At 31.1% G+C, this 12,501-nt stretch overlaps 1 protein-coding gene across 2 annotated transcripts in view; it reads left to right on the top strand.

The window, feature by feature from the left end:
* The window catches only part of LOC127733836 (ras GTPase-activating protein 1-like), a 50,948-nt gene extending 38,819 nt beyond the window's left edge, over positions 1–12,129 (top strand). Inside the window, exons 19-25 of one of the 2 annotated variants that reach the window (XR_007997177.1) lie at positions 1,094–1,180; positions 2,247–2,314; positions 3,218–3,306; positions 4,450–4,527; positions 6,151–6,282; positions 8,627–10,462; positions 10,712–12,129. Coding sequence is in view for 1 of the 2 variants with exons in the window: in XM_052243233.1 (XP_052099193.1) it covers positions 1,094–1,180; positions 2,247–2,314; positions 3,218–3,306; positions 4,450–4,527; positions 6,151–6,282; positions 8,627–8,695 (523 nt within the window). In the remaining variant the exon portion in view is untranslated. Of the gene's footprint in view, positions 1–1,093; positions 1,181–2,246; positions 2,315–3,217; positions 3,307–4,449; positions 4,528–6,150; positions 6,283–8,626 lie in introns of both variants that reach the window. The other variant, XM_052243233.1, reaches the window with a different exon arrangement.
* Positions 12,130–12,501: the final 372 nt, after the last annotated feature.

The following is a 12,501-nucleotide window of genomic DNA, read 5'->3' as shown; positions in this document are numbered from 1 at the left end:
GATTTCGGGAGCTGTTTGAACTAACTTTTTATGTTCAGTAAGTAGAATGTGTACAATTCTTTGAGAAAAGTTGGGGTGTTTGGCTTGATTAAGTGCCATTTAAAAGCAAAATTCTTAAGTTCAAAATTCATTTTAAAACGATAAAAAGTACACCTCACTTGAAGATGAGTTTACTGTGTATTATTATTCGTCTGTTTCCAAATTTTGGGGATTATGGGTGTTCAGATAAAAAATGAATTTGAATGGTTAACCAAGTACAAATTTTCTATATGCTTGTATTCAGTTTCCAGCAAAACCATGAAATCAAATATCCAAGAAAATACCAGTTTTCCTCAATCCACAAAAATTGGTATCCATGAAAATGAATGAATCCGCTGTACTTATTAGTCCACTACCGACAGAGTGGAAGAGGACTTAAGGCTTGCACTCTGTCTGTCAGTCTTGAAGATATTGATTTGATATTTAGTGAATTGTTTTATCATGACAAGTTACAGATCAAGTTCGAATTTTGTTCCGGTCTGATGATTTTGTGCAGAGTTATGGTCCTTAGACTTAGAAAATTCACTTAAATAATCAGTTTTCAACACTTTTTTTTCGTCATGCTTAAAGATATTGACTTGATATTTGTTAGATAGTTTACACCATGACAAGTTATAGATCAAGTTAGCATTTTGTTCCAATACAATGAATTTTTAACCGGTAGGTGGCTATGTATTGGCATGCAATACTCTCAGAATGCTTGTTTGGTCACTTGTTGAATTTTTCTATATTTTAATTCCTCGATTATTTGTTCTATAAACATAAATAAAACAGAGTGCCAGATAGATATACATATATTGATAAACACCAATGGAATTCTGATCTGCATTGGACAAAACAATCCTCATTTAAACATGATGAAACTAAGAAGTAAATTGATTAGGACATATGGACAAAGAGAAGTTGGCTATATACATAAGGTGTTACTTAAAGAAATAGATACACTCCAATAAAAACAAAAACACAAATTGAACAAAAATGTATGACCATGTTCTGTCTATTTGATTACGTGTATTTTACATCAATGACTATATAACGGCATTATCTTTTGTAGAGTTTTACGCTATATATGTGGTTGTTTACAAAAGACTGTTGCTGTAAAATGGCCCAGTGATGATAGTGTGAAGACCAGGGTTGTAAGGTAAGATGGTTGCAGACCATATGCATTTACATATTTTAAAAAAGGAACCCTCTCTGTGGTTTTTAATAATTGTGCTCTATTAAAGCTACAGAGCTCAAGCTTCTCAAACCAAAATTTACAAAATTGGTATTTGTTGTTTCTCTGCTAAAAACAATATTAAGAAGCAAATACTTGGTGGCTAGGAGTCAAAAAGATAGTGTCCATGTAGGGTGAAATGTCTTGTCTTATTAGCTATCATACCACTTCTTATTCATCCCCTACCGACAAAGTCGAAGGGGACTTTAGGTTTGCACTCTGTCCGTCTGTGTCTGTCTGTCCATCTGTCAGTCCGGCAAATCAGTTTTCCACACTTTTTTTCTTTGTGCTTGAAGACATTAATTTGATATTTGGTGTATTGTTTAATCATGAGAAGTTACAGATCAAGGTTGAATTTTGTTCCGGTCTGACGATTTTGTGCAGAGTTATGGTCCTTGGACTTAGAAAATTCACTCAAATAATCAGTTTTCTTCACTTTTTTTCGTCATGCTTGAAGATGTTGAATTGATGATCGGTATATAGTTTTATCATGAGAAGTTACAGATTAATTTTGAATTTTGTTCCGGTCTGATGATTTTGTGCAGAGTTATGGTCCTTGGACTTAAAAAATTACTCAAATAAACAATTTTCCACATTATTTTTTTGTCATGCTATGAAGATATTGACTTGATATTTGTTACATGTAGAATATTTTATATGTTGATTACTAAGTTGATCATTTAGTTGACTGACGAATCAATACCACTGTTAACTCACAACAGTAATCTCATTGTTGATTCAGAACAGTTCTGGTAAATTCAGAAATTACTGCATTATTTTTATTCATGGAAAAAATGTGACAGTAACCGAATCGCAATAATAAAAACTTGCATTCTTAATTTCAGTACTGATTTGAGTTCCCAAAATTTTGAAGTCTCATTTAGAAATAGCATTTTTACCTATGATCAGTGATTCACAATAATTAATTCACACATTAATTTCTGAATTTACAGTATACCTATTTAACAATACTCGTCTTATTACATTTCAGTGGTTTTGTATTTTTACGATTATTATGTCCAGCTATTCTGAATCCAAAGTCTTTCAACTTAATAACAGGTATGTTATGTTTCTTAGACAATTAATTTTATGAAAATAAACCTGTCATTTACTTGGGAATTAGTTTGTGAAGGGTTAAACAGTCCACACTTAATATGATAAAAAATAATCTTCATTTCTCAAGCCAATCATTGATTAAAAAAAAATGGGGGATAAGGTTCTAGAGTTTCCGGTTTTAATCATCAGTAATAACGTGGAATGGTATGACTGTTGATTGTTTATTATTTGTTGAATACTAATTTCGTTAATTTTTGTGGTTAAATGTTTATATACAATGAAATTAAATGTTCAACATTAAATAAATTTCTCATAAGTTTGTATGTATAATATTGAAAAAAATAAAAAGAAGAATGTGTCTCAGGACACAAATGCCCCAGAGTTTCATAAAATTTGTATGAGGCAAACTTAAGTTTGATTCAGAAATGAAAATGAGACGGACGGAAAGACGAGATGGTCAAGGATAACACTTAATGCCCCTGTGCCTATGGTAGGGGTATAATAAGTCTAGTTTCCACGAAAATTCCTTTTTTCATGAATCCTAAAAAAATTGATATCCGGGAAATAGTTACATGAAGAAATGATTTCAAGTTGGTAGATTATTCAATAAAAATTACTTCTTTTAAAGAAATGCTTTTAATTTCATAGAACGGTGAAACACAGTGTTATGGCAAAGAGATCATGAAAAACAATATTATTTGCTCTATTTACATGATGAATTTGACAACATATAATATACAAGAAAATGACATGAATGGGTTTGGTCTTGATACACTAACCAATGAAACAATAAAACAAACAAAAAAGTTTATAAATTTTATAAAAACTAAAACCATGAAATAATGATTTGCTGTCTGATTGATGATAGAAACAAAACAATGTATTAAAATATACTTTTTTATACAGAAACTCCATCAGAGACAGCTTCCAGAACCTTAAAGTTAATAGCTAAAGCCTTACAGAACTTAGCAAACCTTGTAGAATTTGGTGCTAAGGTAAGATTTATTCAGTTTAGTGTTAACAAATGTTTCTGTTTCCCATAGGTATGACATGTTCCTGGAACAACCTTCACCATGAAAGGTGGAGACCAAAAGTTTGGAAAGCAAAATATCAATGAGAGCATAAAAACAGGAAGTGCATGAATAGATCAGCCAAAATCATCTAAGACCAACATTACGAGAACAAAGCTCATGCTTTAGATGAAAGTAAAAAATGTTCATACTACAATACTATGAGGATTTTATTTTTTACTGTGTAAATCATATTGTCTTCTTTACAAACATTATTTGATACTGCATACTTTGAATTATTATTTTCTTGAGAGTTAATTGTACTGTGGATTCATTTATTTTCGTGGGTACCAATTTTCGTTGATTAAGGAAAACTTGCATGTTCGAGGATATTTAATCTCATGGTTTTGGCGAAGTCTGCATACAAGCCTATAGAAAATTTGTTATTAGTTGAACATTTAATTTCGTGGTTCAACAGTACCAACGAACTCCACGAAAATTGGTATCCAACGAATAATAATGAATCCACAGTATTGACATTAAACTGAATTTTGGTATAACAATATGAACATTGTGTAAATGTAACATACTGACTGCACTTAAATATCTTACTCAGAGTATTTGTTTAGTTATTTCACCATCTCATTGCTTTAAGTGAAAGAGGCAGATATCAAGATAACAGCTGAAAAAAATGTGTCTGCTAAAAAAATAGTGTTTACGACAACTTAGAAAATGGAGGATCTTTACAGTGGTTGTCCAGAAGTATTTTGCATTTGAAAGGTTTTGTTTTGTAAGTGTGAAAGTGTGATAGAAGGAGCAAGAAAAAGGCATAGTTTATTGAACAGTATCAATGACTATTTCACAACAAGGAAGGAATAAAGGTTCATTTGTTATCTTAAGTTTGCACTTAAGAAAAAAAATTTAAAATACTTGAAAGAAAGTGCATCTATTTAGCTCATTACATTATAAAACCAGATTTCTTTTCAAATATTGAAGTGATGTTCTAGATGTATACTTGCTGCTTGTCTGACATGTCAGAAGAAGGATTTTGTTAATTTATTCATTGGATAAATATTAGGACTGTTACTACAGAGTTACATTGTGAATGATACATTTATTTGTTTTCAGGAATCTTTCATGGAAGTAATCAATCCATTCATTAAGAAAAATAAGCCAAGAATGGTCATGTTCCTAGATAATTTATCAGTAAGTTTACAACACTTTTCCTGTTTAGGAATATAAAATCAATCTAAACAAATGCGTCAAGGAATTTTGCTAACCAGTTTGGTTGTAGAAGAATAAAAAAAAACTGGAAACAAATATACGAGTCTTAAGATTTGAACACCAATGATGATAGAATATTTAAAAAAAGATACCTGATGATAATCATGGCTTCCAGTTTTTGTCTCGCCTTGACGGAGTCAAAAAGCGAGACATAGGTATGCTGTTTCCAGCAGCGACGGCGGCGGCGTCAACAATGTATTAGTTTGTGATTAGGTCTAGTTCATGGTGATCCACTAGTGGTAGGTCAATGATATTTGGTATGCAGTGGTATTAGCATTGGCACATCTCATTACCATGGAGATTATTTGGCCCCTCCCCCTCAGTCAAGGTCTATTGACTTTGAAACTTTTCATAGTTTACATGTATTAGTTTGTGATTTGGGCAATTTATGGGGAACCACTAGTGGTAGGTCAATGATATTTGGTATGCAGTTGTATAAGCATTGGCATATTTCATTTCCATGGAGATTATTTGGCTCCGCCCCCTTAGTCATGGTCTATAGACTGAAAATTTTGCTAAGTTAACACGTATTAGTTTGTGATTAGGTCAGTTCAACGGGAACCATTAGTGGTAGGCCAATGTGAATTGGTATTCAGTTGTATAAGCATTAGCACATCTCATTTCCATGGAGAATATTTGGCCCCGCCTCCTCAGTCATGGTCTATTGACTTTGAAACTTTTGCTTAGTTTACATGTTTTAGTTTGTGATTATATCAGTTTAAGATGAACTGCTAATGTTAAGTCAATGATATTTTGTATGCAAATGTATTGGCATTTGCAAGTATCATTCCATGGAGATTATATAGCCCCACCCCTGATCATGGTTCATTGACTTTGAAACTTTTACATAGTTTACAAGTTAATATTTGTGTTTCGGTTTGTTTAAAGGGAACGACTTATAATAAGTCAATGGTATTTGGTATGCAGTTATATTAGCATTGGCACATCTCATTCCATTGAGATTGTTTAGTCATGTACCTTCAGTCATGGTTCATTGACTTTGAATATTTACATAACTTACATGTTAAAGTATTGAGTTTTTAATTTCAACATTTTCATTGATATCAAAATTACAAAAAGGCGAGACATATCTCTGTGATAACAGTTTTTAATGTAAACATTCTGTGATAATGGTATTGCATGTTTTATATTGACCAAGAATCACAAGGAATGTCCTGAAATCTGAATTTAAACAAATACATAAGTATGGGAGGACCCTTCAATAAAGGAAAAGCCATTCATTGTAATTTTGATACAATATTTTCTCTTGGTTCAGTTTTCAGTTTTGTGACTACTCTCTATGTATTAAGTCCAGATTTTTGTTCAATCTCTTTATATTCAATTCATATCTTGTTAATCCTCTATAACTTTAAACCAATACTTTTTTCTCTTTAAGCCCCTTTAAACCAACTCTATCAAATAGACTGGCAGGATATTTGAGCTCTAACATTACACTATTTAAAAGAATAAGATTTTGTTTTAAGAATTGAAAACCATTGTTGACTGCATCATTCATGTAACTATTTGTTCAACCTTTAATTGAAGGTAAACCAAGATAAGATCTGTGACAGCCAGAAAACAGAGTCCGTAGTGGATGATCTAGCCAGAGATTTGGCTACAGTTCATCAGATATGTGCCACACACTTAAACGATCTGAAGAAACTCAGTGAAACAATGGTAGGACTAAGCATTTGGTTCATTTGTATAGCTTGATACTTCATTTTATCAGTGACAATTATAGAATATTATTACTGGTTTTGACAATGGTGTTAAAATTTGGTTTTTATAGTTGATAACATAATGCAACTTCATATTAAATATCATCAGCCAGTTATAAGTTCTTGATGAACACAATTCATATAAATAAGAAGATGTGGTATGAGTGCCAATGAGACAACTATCCATTCAAGTCACAATGTGTAAAAAGTAAACAATTATAGGTCAAAGTACGTCCTTCAACACGAAGCCTTGGCTCACACCCAACAGCAAGCTATAAAGGGCCCTAAAAAGACTAGTGTAAAACAATTCAAACAGGAAAACTAACAGTCTAATCTATATAAAAAACGAGAATCGAGAAACACTTATGAACCACACCAACAAACGACAACCACTGAACAACAGGCTCCTGACTTAGGACAGGTGCATAAAAATGCAGCGGGTTTAAACGTTTTAACAGGCGCCAACCTTCACCCTAACCTGAAACAGTGGTATAACATGACAACATAAAAAGACACACAATAAAATATCAATTGAAATGGCTTAACTCGATCAAAAAGACAATACACAATAACAAGTAAATATACACTGAACGAATAAGTTTGATCTATGACACAATATAAATAAAAAAGATGTTTCAATGTCAAAAAGACAACTTTAACCTAGGACAAAATGGCATTAAATAAAGTAACGTACACAGGTAAATTTAAATAAAATAATTTAGTTGTTAGGCGTACAGAAAAATTTTTTACAAAATAAATTTGTTACTCATAGTATGAGTACAGAAGTGAAAATATTTTAGTCATACTAAATACTTATCAAAGGTGGTACATATTAAAAATAGTAAGACGAGATATAACACAAAATAAGTAAACATTGAATAACAGAAATGCATTACAAATTGTGTCAACAGGTCAAATTAACACAAAAGTATGATTTGAGAGTACTCGCAGTTACTGAAAGCTAGTTAAAAGCCATAAAAAAATTAATAATAATAAATCATGCATCAGAGACTAAAATCAATTAAAACACATCCCAGGCAGGGATTTAGTGTTTTAACGCCATGGACAGTCAAAGAAGACATGACTTGTGCAATGCCAAAATAAAAGTAATGACAGGCAGTAGGACAGTTAGGATTTAACCTTGTGATAAATATGTATGATGTTATGTATAGATAAAACAATTTCTAAATAGAAAATAAACATGGATGTGTATACATCCCAAAAAAACATTTGAAAAGAATACAAATTTAGTTCTGTTTTAATTTGTTGATGACAAAATCAATGTTAATGCCAATGAAAACAATATTCAAAGATCTTATTACAACATTAATAAGATAACCTTACTAAAAAGTTTATGTAAAGGTTCCATATGTTTACATTAACATAATGTTAAAATTCTAAAGTCACTGAAGTGTGATTGAGTGATGAAGCCTTTTTATTATACCCCACACAACAAAGTTGAGTAGTGTATTATGTTTTTGACCTGTCCATAAGTCTGTCTGTCGGTCCTGTTCTTGTCATGGCAACTCCTCTGAAACTACACAACAGAATTTCATGAAACTTTGTAGATAATAAGGACAAACTATGTAAATGTGCATAAGGATAGGAAATTATTATGCTATTTTTTTTTCTAAGGATTATGCCCCTTTGAACAGAATTTTGGCCTAAATATACTACTGCAACAGTTTGTTATCGCAACTCCTCTGAAACAACACAACAGAATTTGATGAAACTTTGTACATAATAAGGACATACTATATGGATGTGCATATTGACAGGAAATTATGATTCAATTTATTTTCTAGGAGTTATGCTCCTTTGAACTTAGAATTTTGGCCTAATATACTACTGCAACAGTTTCGTCATTGCAACTTCTGAAACCACACTACAGAATTTGATGAAATTTTGTAGATTAGAAGGACATACTATGTAGATGTGCATATCGACAGGAAATTACAATTCAATTCTTTTTCTGGGAGTAATGCTCCTTTAAATTTGACCTAACTTTACCTCTTCAGTAGTTTGTCAGTGCAACTCCTCTGAAACCATACTACAGAATTTCCTAAAACTTTGTAGTTAATTTGGAAATAATATGTAGATGTTCATATCCATACATATTTTATCAGTTGACTTTTGTTCGAGTTAGGAGTCTTTGAACTTAAGAATATGGTTCGATATTTTTTTCCCAGTGACAATGTTGGGCCTGGGTGTATGTGAGCATGCTCACAAAGGTTCTTTAATTTATACTATTAAGAGTTTATTTTAATTGAAAATTCTTAATTTTACTTTATTATGATTTTCAGCCTTCATTAAAGAAACTGGTTGCGGTTACAGAAATTTTGACAGATCACAAGAAAAGATATATGACTTGAAGAAAGAAGAACTAATTGTGAATGTGTTCAAATCCTTATTCGATCACTTGAAAAGTGAATCTTGATTGGTTCATTAAGTGTAGTTCACTTATAGTGCAACTGATTGGTTGATTATGATCCACTGGTTTCTTAGCATTACCTTTATGTAGAACCAGTATAGGCTGTGATATTACAGTAGTGGCAGATTAACATTAGCTTTAAACAATGGCCACCATTGATGTATTTTAATAGATTTTTTTATGTCAAAGCTGTGATCTTTAAGAATTCAAAAGACCTTCAAAACTTATTTTCTTTTCAAATTAAGTGTTTGAGTAAACCAAATTCAAATGTTAGCCTAAAAAACATGAATACTTTAAAGATCTGTGCTACTTTATTGAAGCAATCTTCATTGTATGAATAATTAATATTAATAAGAAATCACTCCAAAAAAAGGAAATAACTTATGTTGTGCCCTGTTTTGATAATGGTCTTTTTACTTGTTTATTGATAGCATTGTTGTTAATGTATGACACAAAATGATGAATTGGTGCCTCAAGCTTATGTGTTCAAATGAATGTATTTTTTTTCTGCCTGTGATACTGATTTGTAAGTGCTTTAAAAGTTTATATTTCTCATTATGATATCCATCATTCAAAAGGTAGATCATTCTGATATGTTATCAAATTCAGGCAACTTAGATATCCTTCAACTAAAAGCCTCCTTTTGATACCTTTTTTCTCTTCCTGATAATCATCCTTTAAATAATTAAATTCACATTTTGATCATGTAAAATATATGTTGTCCCAAAGAGATTTCTACATTTTCATCGAAAAAGAAAGTAATTATATAAAGTTTTTAATTATTTGAATATTTTAATCCATTTGTTATCAGATTTGTTATTAAAACCACAAAATTTTTACTGAATATTTTAACTAAATAACTTTTCCCACTAAACCCTTAACTATCTGCTTCCTGTCATGTCCAAAATGCTTTTAATTTTCATCTAGTGCAGGTCACATAACAGCTTGACTTTATATGACTGATTACTTTTTGTTTTTGAATCTATTTGTCAAGTCTTTGTATTGTTATATATAAAAATAAGAAGATGTGGTATGATTGCCAATGAGACAACTCTCCACAAGAGACCAGATGACACAGAAATTAACTAGTATAGGTCACCGTATGGCCTTCAACAATGAGCAAAGGCCAAACCGCATAGTCAGCTATAAAAGGCCCATAAATGACAAATGTAAAACAATTCAAAAGAAAAAACTAACGGCCTAATTTATGTACAAAATAATGAACGAAAAATAAATATGTTACACAGCAACAAATGACAACCACTGAATATAGGCTTCTGACTTGGGACAGGCACATATGGAATGTGGGGGGGGGGGGATTAAACTTGTTTGAAGACGCCAATCCCTCTCCTAACCTGGGACAGTACAACATAAGAACATTATTTTTTCAAATTTCTCAAGAAATAGACTACAACTAGGGATTGGTGGCTAAAGTTAGGAGATATTTAGTGAAAGTAAATTTTTATTGGTTCTGAAATGATATAAAACATGTAATTTATTGGTACTGAATATTAATTTTTTATTCAAAAACTAAATGATTTTGGCACAAACCAAATCAATTAAATTGCCATAATAATAAAGCTATACATAGAACCATATGGGAATCATATGAAATAAGTGCCTTCTCATTACCATTTTCTTATCAGATTAGAAATGCACACAAGCAGTATAGAGAAAATCGGCAGACTTTATTTTGCCATTACTTTAGGTGACAATCATTTAAACATTTACTATAAATTCATTATTATTTGTGGGATTGCAAGTTTTGTTGATTTTGTGGGAAAAGGGTAAACCATAATTTTCAATGTTTGACGAATATTCTAAAGGCATGAATGCAGACTTCTTTGGAAAAACCACGAATTAAAATACCCAAAAAAATCCATTTTTTATCAATCCACAAAAATTTAGTATCCACGATAGTAAAGAATCTATAGTAGAGTGTTATGTGCAGTTTTAGACTATAGTTCATAGATAAAATATTAAATGGCCTACTTCTGTTTGCAGTTCTATATAAGTCTTAGCTTGGAAACAAATCCAAATTAAAGAAATATTTTATAGATGTCAGTTTATTTGGTAATAAATGAGAGGTTACAATCGGCCAACATTGTTACAGATATCAAAGTTTGTCTGCTAGATTATGGTACGTTACTTAGCCATGTTTTAGCAGATGTTTGAAATTGTCTTATCTTTCACATACACATGTACCAGAATATAATTGCAATACAAAATTACTTTGATGTGGTATGATAGCCAATGACACATCTCTCCACCAGAGACTAAATGATGTAGATGGTTATCACTGTATGTTCTTCATCTCCTAGTAGTTTTTTATGTCCATGTCTGTCAATATTTAGTCATACCACATATCTCCTGTCTCTTATACAAACTGTATGAAAAAGTCAAAAATCTGTGCCAAGTTAATATATATTATCATTATAATAGGACTGTATACTAACATTTATTTAATGTTTTGATGGTTCAATATAGGGAATCGTTTCATATGTGAGCTGGCTCACATCTTCATTAATGTCTAAATTCTTTAAAGAAAATAACAATTAATAACACTGTTAAAAAATGCAATTTAAAGCTTATTATCTGATGAAATCATTCTTTTTGTTTGGTGGTTTGCTGTCATTTTGAGGGAAACACCACATCTCTTTTGACTCTCTTTATAATAGTATTCTTAATGATGTTATAATTAAAGTCTGGATGGCAGTGCTTAAAAAAAATATAGGTGATATTTATACGAATTTATGATATAGAAATAGCTTTAAAAAATCCTCATATGTTTTATTTTTAAAATCGAAGATAAATTGAACAAAAAGACCTATTAATAAATACTTCTTGTTTGAATAGACAATGTCCCATTTTGTTTTCTGGTAATCATACCACAAATAAAATGTTTGCTTAAAGAATGATATCTGAAATTTATTCAAACTTTTTATGAAAGATTATCTAATAACATTGTACTGCAAATTTTTGAGATGCTTTATAGATTGACATTTGCATTTAGGTCTAGATGCACTAGACTAAGTTCAAGGAGGATTTCCTTTACCGGTACATTTCGGCATTGTCATATAGAGACTCTTTTTTTTTTGCCAGTATATTACATTTATATGTATGATCAAGTATGTTTATGAATTTCTAACATTTCTGTACATATGAAAACATAATTTAATATTTATATTTTACTTTAATTTAAATTCCTTAAATAGATAATTGTTTGTATTTTATTTGATTTATTGAATTGAGAAAGTAAACATCAGTCGTATAAGCTAGTTAAGGTAGATTTTTTTAATGATATTTTGTAATATTTTAAAAGAAGCACATGTGCAATATTTTAATAAAAGTATGCAGTCTCTGGCTGTTGAAATACATCATTGTTGTTTTCTGTGTAATAATTCTTGATTCTTATTGGTTAATTTTCAAATTGCTTCTGCTTTCAATCTACAATGTGGGCCTCGGTGGCCGAGTGGTCAAAGTTGTCGAACTACTTTATCACTAGCCTGTCAACACTGAGATTGTGAGTTTGAACCCACTTGTGGTAGGTGCACTTGACTCCAATCTTAATCGACTAGGATTGAGTTTTCCTACTGAAGGTCGGTGGTTCTCTCTTTTAACACTCCTTCCTCCACCAATAAAAACTGACCACCATGAAATAGCACAATAGTGCTGAAAATGGTGTTAAACACCAATCAATCAATCTACAATGCAGAATCTTTTCAAACCTTATAGTACATTGGACTG

The sequence above is a fragment of the Mytilus californianus genome, unplaced genomic scaffold (assembly GCF_021869535.1).
Source record: "Mytilus californianus isolate M0D057914Y unplaced genomic scaffold, xbMytCali1.0.p SCAF_3, whole genome shotgun sequence".
NCBI lineage: Eukaryota > Metazoa > Mollusca > Bivalvia > Mytilida > Mytilidae > Mytilus > Mytilus californianus.
This window is presented reverse-complemented; position numbering and strand designations above follow the sequence as displayed.